Source organism: Gambusia affinis, linkage group LG06, assembly GCF_019740435.1.
Source record: "Gambusia affinis linkage group LG06, SWU_Gaff_1.0, whole genome shotgun sequence".
NCBI classification, from domain to species: domain Eukaryota; kingdom Metazoa; phylum Chordata; class Actinopteri; order Cyprinodontiformes; family Poeciliidae; genus Gambusia; species Gambusia affinis.
The window spans coordinates 4,756,543-4,769,114 of NC_057873.1; the positions used below are offsets into that span (position 1 = coordinate 4,756,543).

A 12,572-nucleotide genomic window follows, 5' to 3' on the forward strand; every position below is an offset into this window, starting at 1 on the left:
GTTTGTGCTAATGCTAACCGCTGTTAGCCAGAACCTTTAGCAGACCAATAGATTTGCATTTCTTTGCAATTTATGCATTTATATACACAAGTAACACATTCACAAAGATTGTGCATTACTTTTTTGTGTGACTGGATTATCAAGATACAATCAGCAGTGAAAGTAAAAACTTCATAACTGCTGACGTCACTGGTTTATGACGGGGTCAGCCATGTTGGATTCTAGGTAGTGTTTGTCAGGAAATGTACAAGTCAGGATTTGGACTTCAGGATGGATTCTAGTTGATTTTCCCAAGTTTCTGCTTTTAAATTTAGATTTTTACAAATGTCTGGCAAAGCCACTCAATCTGTTGTTAGATAAAATAGATTTTAATGCAAATAATGTCAGTTTTAGACAATAAAAGTGTTAAACTAATGTTGTATCCAGCTCTTGAAACTATTACATACCCATTTCTGTTGCAGAATGGAAAACTAATAGAATTTTGTAATTAATGGCAAATAAATTTTTATTCGCTTATAATGATACACTTATGTGAACATTGATTAATCACTAACAAAACAAATATTTGACAGTGGCACATAGAAATGGTCAAAAAAACCAAATAAGCCTTTATTACTGCTGATATTACAATAGTTTATAAACATTACAGCCATATTGGATTTTGTGTCAGGGTTGGAGAGAAATTTAAACTTTCTTCTAGATGAGGATTGAGTATAAATATCTGGACTTGTTGGGTAACAAACTTTTCTCCCACTATTATCAGACTGGAAAAAAACGTTTTGGGGGGAAATTTTGATTTTGAGGCATTGGGAGTTGTTTCAAAACTTTCCAATATAAAGTTTTAAGGAAAGTTAAACTTATTTCTCAAACTGAAGTTGCCTCAAGTAGTTATTACTTCTGTTAAAAACCAAATATTATTCAAAAACTGTTAATTTCATGTATTTATAATTACTTTTGGTTGTTTGTTGCACCAGGTCTGAATTATTTTGATGCTTCTTTTGCAGAAACTTCCTGGAATGGAGAATATAAGATTTACGTTCAAATTTAAGTTGCAGTTTGTCACAGCTGCATGTCTGTCCTCTTTTAATTACAACTGACTACAATTTTTTAAGTTTTTCTTTCCCCAAAAGGCAGAGAATATGTTGAGTAGGACTTGTTATTGACCTTTCAGCTGTATCGATCCAAAAGGAAGATGGAGGACGGCCCGTTCAAAGAGGAATGCTTCTTCTTCTTCTTTTTTTTTTTTTTTTGGTCATGAATGGGTAGAAAAGTAGCTTTATTCAGCTCTTTTCCCTCCTTGCTGTGCCAACCCTGCCCCCCAGCACACAATCACAATGCAGGACCCCACCCCCGCCAACACACAGATGCACACACACATCATTAACGCACATTAACACACAAACTCCCCGCCTGCCCCCTGGAGCATTCGGACGGGAGGGGGCGGGTTTCCCCAACTATTTAAACAGATTCCAGCAGATGGTTGAGGAACTTTCCTGCACTGCACTGCAGCATTCAGACCGAGGCTTTATCAATCCAGAACCAGAACATTTAAAAAAAAATCAACCCCGTCAAGACCACTGGAACAAAAAAACAAAACTTCTTCAAAACAAGCTGCAGAGTTCCTGCAAGCTGCTAGAAATTAGTTCAGTCTCCTGGAAATTGATCCGTTGTGGATCAGACGTCAGGCTGCTTCACTTGGTGAAGACCGTGGAGTGAATCATGCCGTCCGACTCCCTGACGCCTTTCCTGGAACTGGATGAGGAGTTCTGCAAGGTAACAACAGACCGATCCTTCTAATTTTATGTTTTATAGTCTTTAAATCAAACTGCAGTGCAGAAAATCCCCGTCTTACCAAGTACGTTTGGTTTCATTTCTACTGCAAACATCTTGTTGCACTTAACTAACTTACAAGTAACTTTTCAGCAAGACGTAGCAGCTTGTTTTAAGTAAATGATTCTTGAATATTGATGGAAAAATGCAAGTTCCACTGGCCGATTATTTTCTTTATTATAGTGGGAAAATATGATGTTGTATGTGAAATAAACTGCCAGTCAAACTAGAACTTTTTCATCAATATTCAAGATTTATTGACTTAAAACAAGCTGCTATATGTTGCTGAAAAAGTTACGCATAAGTTACTTTTGTCTTATTTCAAGTGCACTTATTTCATTTGCAGTAGAAACTAGACTAGAAGAATTATTGACTTAAGGCAAGTTCCTACGTCCTGCTGAAAAGGTTACTTGAAAGTTAGTTTTTACTAAGATATTTGCAGAAGAAAGTAAACAAAAATACTTGTTGATATTTATTGTTTTTGATGTGTGAATGCTGACCAATGCATTTCTTATTTGAGCTAGTTTTAATTCACAAATCTTTAAGAGTGTGTAAGTTGTAATGAATTTTAAGCATGTTTATCCTGTAAAGGTCAGTTCTTTAAGGTTTAGTCAGACATAGTTTGAAAAGTTTCTGTTTTCCAGCAGTGATGAGGCTGTTATTCACAGTGCCTTCACCCTCAGTTTGTCTCTATTTCCAGAGACAAATCAGGTTTTCTAGTTGTTAAGCAAACTGAAGGTTGGATAAAAATAAATGCTTTTTTTATTTGAGCAAATTTTAATCACAAATATATGAGAATGTCTAAACTGTTGTGAATTTTGAGGGCAAATGCTGAATATTTAACTCAGGTCTCTCAAACTATGCCATAAAACAAAAAAGTTTCTCCTGTAAAGTTCAGTTAGTCAGATGTTGATTGAAAGGTTTCCCTTCATCATTAATGATAAATTATTGACCTAAAACAAACTCCTATATTTGAAATGTTACTCATATGTTTGCACTAGAAACTAGACAAAAAATACTTAAGATTTTGTGTTTCCGCTACAAAAACACAAAATCTTGCCAAGTTTTTTTCTCTAGTTTCTAAATCAGTTCACTTCAAATCAGACAAAACTAACTAATAAGCAGCTTTTCTTCAAGATACAGCAGCTGGTATTAAGTCAAAAAAATTCCTTAATATTGATTTAAGAACTATTATAGTTCCACTGAAAGATTATTTCCCCATGCTATAAGTAAAATAATTGGAAGTAGCAATCAATATTCCAGAACCATTGACTTAAAATAAGCTCCTGTATCTTACTGAAAAGTTACTTGTAAGTTTTTTTTTTCTTATTTCAGTGGATTAAGATATTTACACTATAAACTAGACAAAAAATACTTGGTAAGATTTTGTGTTTTTGCAGGGCAACACACATTGTACACTACAAAAATATAAAATCTTGCCAAGTATTTTTGGTCCACAAATATCTTAGTACACTTGAAATAAGGAGAAACTAACTTACAAGTAACTGTGCAGCAAAATATAGGAGCTTCTTTTTAGTCAGATTATAGGTGTTATAAATGAAATAAACTGCCAATAGAACTAGTACTTTTTCATTAATATGAAACTAATTTTAAGGTTAAATGCTGCAAGATTTGCTTTAAAACTAAAAGTTTATCCTAGAAAGTTGTCTTTTTAGCATTAATGAGGCATTTCTTCATGATCCTTTCAGACTGATCTGTCTTTGGAGTGAAAAGACACTAAATTTTAAGTATTTGTGTGCGTTTTGCAGTGTGCCAGTTTCGCTCCAGCACCCTGGAGTTGCAGAAACTTCACATCTTTTCTCTCTTCTTTTTTTGTGTCAGAATTTCTGCGGCCTGGAGGCGACAGACGGCGCCTCTGGCGGCTCGATGTCTCGCAGTCAGAGAGTCCTGGGCTTCCAGAGACGCCACTCCCTCTGCCCCGTGACCCTGCCAAACTCCAAGTTCAACAGCGGCTTGGAGGCCGCGGAGCCGGCCTGCTGCTGGGGCCTCGGCCTGGCCTCCGGCCAGCAGTGGAGCCGGGCGCTGCCCCGCTCCTCCCTCAGTCACATCCCCTTCCGGGTCGACCGCTCGGTCAGCATGATCGAGGGGAACCTGCGGGAGGACAAAACGCTGCTGCCACCGCCGGGTCTGTGCATCAGCAAGCCGCCGCAGGCGCCGCCGCACATCTCCAGCCGCTACAAAACGGAACTGTGCCGCACCTTCGAGGAGAGCGGCACCTGCAAGTACGGCGCCAAGTGCCAGTTCGCCCACGGCCTGGACGAGCTGAGGGGCCTCAGCAGGCACCCCAAGTACAAAACCGAGCCCTGCCGCACTTTCCACACCATCGGCTTCTGTCCGTACGGCGCCCGCTGCCACTTCATCCACAACGCAGACGAGGTGCAGGCCACCGCGACTCAGAGGCACAAGCCGCCATTGCTGCGGCACAGCCTCAGCTTCGCGGGCTTCTCCTCTTCCTCCCACATCTTCCAGCCGGTCCAGGAGCCTTCCTGCCTCCTCTTCACCAGGGCCTCCTCCGTCTCGCCTCCGCCCTCCTCCTCGGGGAGTCCAGAGCTGCTTTCGCCTCTCTTGCCTGAACCGGGGCCTCTCAAGCATTGCTCGTACCCGTCCTCCGGTATCGGCGACGGCGGAGACTCTTCTCTCCGCTTCTTCTCCTCTGGCAACCAGAACCTCCCGTTTCGGCTCCCCCAGCAGCCGCCGACCTCCCTGAACAGCTTCCCCTCGCTGCAGCGCTGCTCCTCCGCCGACTCCCTCTCCGAGGAGGGCTACACCTCCTCCTGTTCCCTCAGCTCCTCCTCCAGCGGCGCCGAGTCTCCCAGCTTCGAGGGTCGGCGTCTCCCCATCTTCAGCCGCCTCTCCGTCTCAGACTAGTAGGGAGGAGTTTTGCTTTGAGGCTGAGTTCGATCAGGGATGGGTTTAAATTTACAGAGTGTAACTTTTACAAAAAACATTAAATAAAATGACGGAATATTAGGGCCAAATTAACAAAATAATCCCTACCAGTAGACCTGCCATGAATGCTAGTGCTAGTCAAGGCAGTTTTCCTGGAATTCCACCATTACCACATTTAGCAACGCATGTATGAGGTTGATTGACAGGGCTAAGACCCTCCTCCTAGATCTGATTGGTTGTTTCTGACCGGGAGCGGTAGCACTGGGAGGAAGTGGGGAAGTTCAATCCCTTCACAGATTATTTCTCTCTTACCATAGAACCCGGGAATATTAGAACCATAAAAAGAAAAAATCACATTATTACAACTTTATTCTCATATTATTTCAACTTTATTTTTGTACAAGTTTATTCTTCTAATATAATTACTCTATTCTCATAATTTTATAACCTTATTCTTCTCATTTTTTTTCTTAGTAAGGTTCTAGTAATCCGTCTAATGTATGAGACAGATAATCTGAAAAACAAAGTCAAGCTCCTCTTGCTCTCTGAAGAAATGCAACGCTCCCATTAAAAAGCAACTAATCAAAGACAGGAAGAGACTCTTAGCGCTGTCAATCATGTTGGTGTACCTGCTGGTAAATGTGCTAATGGTTGAGAAGTAACTTAGTGTTACAGGAAAACCATTTATCCACTGTCATTGGTGGACATGCTAACTAGCATTAGCATTTATGGCAAGCTCTGCAGCATAACAGGGTGTACACAAGCATGATTGACAGCACTCTGATTGGTTGTTTGAGGAGCTTGATTGTCTTTTTTCCACATATAATCTGTCTCATAACAAATATTTAAAAAATAAACTTTTTTTTCTAGAAGTTACATGCGTCAGCTTTTTAACCACGATGTTGCAGATCCAGCCGAGAGAACGTTTCTATCTTTGTGCATATTGCATTTCTTCCACCCAAGCAGCTGTAGTGCTGCTCAGTGTTTGTCCAGTTTTAGCTGACCCCCTTTCCTGTTTATTGTTTCATTGATTATTGGTCTTTAATTGTATTTTATGCCATTGTAACTGCTGTATACTGTTGTATACCTGTTAGTATAACTGGAGGGTACTCGACTCAGCATTCGTCTCCATGCTGTTCCTGATCAGTAGAAAGTTCTGTGTGAGAATTTTCTGTGCCCTAATCTCAAGATTTTGTGATTTTTTTATTTTTATTTGTCTTCTCCAAGAAAGTGTGCAGACTTTATTTCTTACTCCAGTCCTCAGAAATGTCTGAAACATCCCATTTAGGATTCTCTAACTGTGTTTAATTGGCCTCTTTCTTGTGCAAGTGTAACAGGATTTATTAGCTGTACGCTGTCATTGATTGATTAGTTGATTGGTTGCATTGCCGTGGCCACATGATTGTATTTGTCAGCCATTTTTAAACTACCTGACAAGAAGGAGTAAGTATTCAGCTGAACTGCCTTAGCACATATGGTAGGAAACCTCTAGTCACCAAAGTTCCTCTAACATTCTCGTCCTGCTAACCCCTACACTGCAAAAAAAGTAAACCTTACCATGTATTTTTGGTCTAGTTTGTAATGAATACATCTTAGTACTCTTGAAATAAGACAAAATTAACTTACAAGTAACTTTTCAGGGAGATACAGGCTTTTTTAGGTGAGTAATTTCTTAATATTTATAAAAAGTTGGTGGATTATTTCATTTATAACACAGGAAAATGTCTTGCTATACGTAAAATAATTACAGTCACCAACATTAAGGAATTATTTACTTAAAATAAGGAAGTTAGTTTTGTCTTACATTGAGTGCATGTGAAACTACTTGTTAATATTTTGTGTTTTTGCAGTGTAGCTTTAGCTACAGCAGGTTATATACAGTGTCATAATTATTAACATAGCCTAACATTTTTCTAGGACTATTTATTGCTTTTTGCATGTTTTATTTCTTCTTGATTTGAGATTGTTTTTGTTTTTTGAAATAAGAAATTACGCTTTACTTTAGTGGTTCATGTTCTCTGCTTGGTTGACCGGAAGCTTTAATGACAGGACGGATGGAGAGGAGGGGAAAGGAGGAAGCAAACATTTTGGCATTCTTTATTTTTGGTTGCCTTATCAGCAGAGATCAAAACGTCCGTTCTGCTCTCCTCTCTGTTAAACCTCCGACTGTAAGCAAAAAGTAACGTAGGTTATCATCATTCGTCCGTTTAGTAGAAAGAAAATCTGTTTTTTATGATTGTTTAAATGTAACCTGACATGCAGCGCCGTCAAGACTGTGTTGGTTTCTTTATTGCTGTTGTATTATATTGTTATATAGTAGATTTTTCAGAGTCGGCTCGATGACGATGTGTTTGTAGGTCGATTTCTGTTGCACACCAGCCAGCTGGCCCGGCTCTGACCGGCAGGCGAAATCATGCGAGTTCGAGGGAAATCAGAAAGTTTCATTCTGGTTTCCTCCTGAAATCATCTCAACCGCCTGCCCTGGTGAGGCCTGAAATGTTTCGATTTTTATAAAGAAAAGGAAAAACTTGTTAACTTAAGGTCCTATTTATTTTTCTTTGTAAGAGCAAAGCCTATTTTGTGCTATTTGATAATGTGTTGTTTTTTTTTTTTACATAATTTAAGTGCATCTATTGTTTACATTCCAGCCGTTACTTGGATAACCTTCTTTATCTTAATATATATGTTCATCTTTAATTCAAAATAAAAGCCTTTTGCTAAATAATAGTTTCTCAATCTGGTTTTTGTGTCATTCTGGTGTTTAACAAGCATTTCTGAATTATTAAGTTGGATAATGAACATCCAGTTGTTTTTTTTTGTTTTGTTTTGTTTTAAATTCTGTAAAATTGAAAGCATGCACTTTGTTGCACTTTTGAGTTCAATAAAAATCAAATCAGGGACAGAAACTCCTAAGATTGTGCAGTAGGGCTACACTTGATAGTGAAGAAGGAGTAAGTATCCTTGAGATTAAGCTCTAAAATATTTTAGAAAAAACTTGGACTTGGATTTCTGAGCTCCAAAAGTTAAAAATGTGCAATAAAAAAATCTGAAATTTTTAGATTCATCTTGCAAATTTTCTAGAAAAACTCTGAAATTCCTGAGCTTCAAAATTAGACATTTTTTAACTGTAGAAACTCTGAAAATTTCCAAAAGTCAAAAATGTTTTACTTTATGAGCTCAGGAACTTCTAAGTTTCTTCTGGGTAATAAGTGAAAGAAACCTCAGAATTTCTGATACTTTCCTCACAGGTTTTTGACTTTTCCAACATTTTTTTTTTTTAAACATTATCAGCCAGTGAAATCCTAATATTTAGGAGAAAGCATTGATGTAAGAAAGGTGCAGGTAAAACCAGAGATCTCCTGAATACCTGCAGCTCTAATTCTACATCTCTAAATCAGTTTTCATTCTCCAAAACCTCCTTCCACTCTTTAATTATGTAACTTTGAATAGAAAACATAAAAACCGACACACAGCTCAGCTTTATCATGGGTCATGTTGGCTTTTATGTTATGGAAGGAAACTCTTGGTGTAAAAGTTTCTCCAAAATGTTCCCACAAGTATTTCAGTTCCAAAAAACAACCCAAAAAAGTAAAATAATGCTGCTTGTGTTTATGGGGTCCTTTTATGGTCATCATCAGGGATTCAGACACACAAAAGAAACAAAGATTAACTATTTCCCCTCCATGGGTTCTGGTGGGATTCTCCCGCCCCCTGCCCCAGTTGGGCCGCATGGTGTGGGAAGGGGAGTGAGTTTTGTTGGGACTCGTCCGGACGGACCAATTTGGTGTGAGTGACACTGGGGAGAATGTTTGGGCAACAGATGCCTGAACAAAGACTTTCCTCCACACAATGGGACACTGAGATACTTGTGACTGATTTCCATCTATTCACACAAAGTGGAGCAGAAGTTGAGATCCTCCCCTCCGTCTCTCTCGCTGTTTGTTTTGTTTGTGTCACTTTGAAAACCTGACACAAGAAACCTGAAAATTTCCTGCTGACACTGACTCCTTTAGAAGGTGAAAATACTCTTACAGTGTTTTCACACCTGATAGTCTGGTAGACTTGGTTTGATTGGCGACCAAAGTTGCTACATTTGTTATATTTTCAGCTCGTGCCGTTAAACGAACCAGTCGACTTGAGAAACCTGTTCCCCTCCTCACCTGTGGGGGCGCTGCACCAAGAACCACTGAAGGAAACAACACAAAAACCTCTGAAGACACTGAGCACAGCTTCCTTCTTCATAAAACGTAAAGAAAAAAGGAGTAGTGTCAGATTTTAGAGGTTGTACACTTTCTCTTTTGACTATTACGTTTGTTTCTGTTGTACTTACCCACAATGCCCTGCTCTGTAGTCCACTTCCTGCTTTTGAAGCAGTCTACGGTCCGCTTGGCATTCACTTCTGCATTCAAACCACACCGGAGCTCACTTCAACTGAACTTAGAGCGAGGTTTGTAGGTTAGAGTTTGGTTTCTTGGTCTGAGTCAGAATTTGATTACGCATTCACATCTCTCCAAATGAACCAAACCTTCTAGGAAATCTTTTGATTGAAGCGGAATCGTGTTTGTTGCAATTTAGGTCACCAATCAAACTGAGTCTACAAGACTATCGGGAATGAAAACACGGTAAATTCACACCAGACCTGTTTTCCCTCTATTTTTGTTTGCATTTGTTGAAGAAGGAAGTTGCTCTCAATGTCTTCTTCTGAGGCTTTTATGTAATTTCCTTCAGGGGTTCTTGGTACAGCACCCCCACAGGCGAAGAGGGGAACAGGTTATTCAAAGGGTTTGTCTATAACACAATGCAGTGAAAAAGAGAACCGCAGCAGCTGAAAATGTAACAAATGTAGCAATTTTAGTCCCAACTCTCACTGAGTCTACTGGACTCTCAGGTGTGGAAAAAATAGTTGAAATAAGATGAGACCTGTCAAAAACCTCAATGAACAGCGACCTGATAGCTGCCTCAAAATGTGGGAGAATGTAACATTTTTTACACCCATCACAGTAAGAAGATGTAGATAGGACCCTGTGTGTGGGTGGGGGGGTGTGCGTCTGCGTGTGCGCGTGTGTGTGTGTGAGAGAGAGAGAGAGAGAGAGAGAGAGAGAGAGAGAAAATAAGTGTGTGTTGGCATTCAGCTGTGGTCAAGCCAAAGATTGACCACAGAATGAAGAAGCAGGAGTTGGCTCTCACAACCCCCATGGTTGCTCACCATTTAGTGTGTGTTTGTGTGTGTGCATGCGTGCGGGTGTGCGTGCGTGTGTGTGTGTGTGTGTAAGACCTTTAAAAGGCCAAGGGCCATCCCCGAACCCTCCCGCTCCTCCTGTTGGGACTCCCCCCCTCGCTTTCCCTTTTCAGTCTAACATCTGTATGCTAATGTAGCCCAATAGAAATGGGCCGGATTCAGCCTGGGAGCGCGGGTGAGGGGCGGCCTCCCTGTGTGTGTGTGTGTGTGTGTTGTGTGTGGCTAAAGTGATTTGGGAGAATTGAGCAGCGGGAAAAATGTGTCCCAGGTTTCTAAAAGAGGAAAACCTTCAGTTTAGAGGAAGTTTGGACTGAAATTGTAGAGTTCTGGGTGAATAAATGGTGTAAATGTAACTGGATTGCAAATATCTACACACACTATCAATCGGACCAAAGGAACAGACCGTTTTGCCCAGTGGAGTCCAAATGTTTTGCCACTGGGGCCAAAATTGTCAAGTTAAGAGAAATCAAAGGCCACATTGTTTTTAAATTAAAATTGAAAAGATTCATTTCTTAAGACTTAGAGTTGCTTTTTAACCATTATAAATGGAATATTAACCAACACGTTTGATGGTGACTTTAACGATGGCACTTAAAATATAATATCTGTTACAGGTTTTCATAACTGTTGTCAATACGATGTGTTTATGGTTTTTCACTCCGGAGGAGCTGGAAGAAGTGGCTGGGGAGAGGGAAGTCTGGGCCTCCCTTCTGAAGCTGCTACCCCCACGACCCGACCCCGGATGAGCGGAAGAAGTTGGATGGATGGATGGATGGATGGACTCTGTAAAGCACCGTGAATTGCCATGTTGCTGTGCTACACTTTAATAAAGCAAATAGTTTAATTAGCATAGAAAATAAATCAGTAAATCACTGTTGATGCCAAATATAGTCAGAGTCTTGCAGAATTGCTGTATTAAATGACAGGCAAATATCAATAAATGAAGATTATGCGACATCTAGTGAACGTTTGAGTGAATAACAAAAAAGACAAAATGAGTCTCACAATATTTACTTTGTTAAAATTAAATTGTGTAAATATTCAATTACTTTTGTATTTTTAAACAATATCATTTATGTGCCGAGGTTAACGTATTCTTGTGCTGCAATTTCTCTCTGTCGCCGCCAGAGGGCAGAAAACACCAAACGTCACTTATGAGGAAAAATGTTTCCTTATAAGAAAAAATGTTTACTTATAAGGAAAAATGTTTTTTTATGAGTGAAATGATCTGCCAGTGGAAGTAATACTTTCTCATCATTATTGAGGAATTATTGCCAAGCTCCTATATCATATGGCGATCCTACAGCTGAGGCAGCAACATCCTCCTAATGTAAAACATTTTATTTCATCCTGATGGAATAAACGTATATGATTTGTTTTGTTGCATCCTCATCCATAAAGCATAAACTATTCACTGTCAATAGCTGCGTTTCCATCAACAATAAAATTGAAAGTACGAACATAATTTCATTTTATCTAATTATGCCAATTTTGGAATGGCACTTGTTTTTTGAAAAGGTTTTATCGCTAAGATGATTTTTTTCCAGTAGCATCGACATCAACACCTCCCTCTTTCCCCAAATCGAGTCACGTGATCAACAGCCGGACGTCACTGGCGGGCGAAAACGCCGAAGAAGAAGACAGGAAGTGGTAAGAGGACAGCGGTTTGTTTTGTTTCGTTATTTTTTCGGACCGCACGGTTAAGTAAAAGTTGTGTATTATTCTAAAGCGTAGAATCCATCGCTATTCTGTAAAATGTCCAACTACAATTTCTTCAAATCACCACACACGTAACCGCTCCCAAGTAGGCGGGGCTTGTCACACCGCTGAATAGGATGCCAACGTTTCCTCTGATAGTCAATGTGCGCTAGCGCCATAACTGAATTATTTAAATATCTCATGTAACTGTTTACATTCTTTGCGAAAATCGTGTTTTTTCTACATTAGCAGAAGATTTTCGCACATTTGTAATGGAAACGCAGGTTATTCTTACGTTATGTCAGCGTCTGTCATGTTATCAGTGTGTGACTGTGCGTGTCTAATTACAAGCTAACCTCCATTCGGGACTTCATCACCCCCCACTGACTCTCTCTTTCTGCAGCAGGGATCAGTGGCAGTGAATGAGCAGCTGGCTGTGTAGCCGATAACATGAGCAAGACAGAAGGACGGAGTCGTTCATCCCTGATGCATCTGAGGTTTTGCATGAACAAAACAAGGAAGTTATATCTGAGGAACAGATCTGGAAAGGATTTACTACAAGACTGATTCCCTGCATCAAAATGTGCGTCTGAAGCCGGACCAACACTGGAAGAAAAGTTAATTTAACAGATATCAAATCAAAAGCGGTGAGAATAAAATAATTTATTTAACTTTGTGTGTGTTTATGCAACACTCTGTAGCTGAAATAGTTATTTTGTAACTGATTTGAAAATCAATTTTGTAAACTGCAGAATAATAAATTTCCAGGCTGGACCAGGGGAAGTACTCCCTGGGCCTGAGTTTTTGGGGGCCCCAAACATTGATTGATTGATTGATTTTCATAAATATTTGTTTTACTACTAAATGATTAATCGTGATTAATCATTATTAATTG

The 12,572-nt window shown here is 39.7% G+C and overlaps 2 protein-coding genes across 2 annotated transcripts in view; both read left to right on the forward strand.

The window, feature by feature from the left end:
- Positions 1 to 433: 433 nt before the first annotated feature.
- LOC122833016 (mRNA decay activator protein ZFP36L1) lies at positions 434 to 7,462 on the forward strand. The gene is made up of 2 exons (XM_044120312.1): positions 434 to 1,773; positions 3,673 to 7,462. Exons 1-2 carry the CDS (start codon positions 1,720 to 1,722, stop codon positions 4,717 to 4,719), a joined length of 1,101 nt encoding a protein of 366 aa, XP_043976247.1. The 5' UTR covers positions 434 to 1,719; the 3' UTR covers positions 4,720 to 7,462.
- A 4,103-nt stretch (positions 7,463 to 11,565) lies between these two features.
- The window catches only part of myo7aa (myosin VIIAa), a 55,489-nt gene continuing 54,482 nt past the window's right edge, over positions 11,566 to 12,572 (forward strand). The window contains exons 1-2 of the mRNA XM_044118683.1: positions 11,566 to 11,643; positions 12,081 to 12,324. The gene's annotated coding sequence lies outside the window, so the exon portion shown is untranslated. The remainder of the gene's footprint in view (positions 11,644 to 12,080; positions 12,325 to 12,572) is intronic.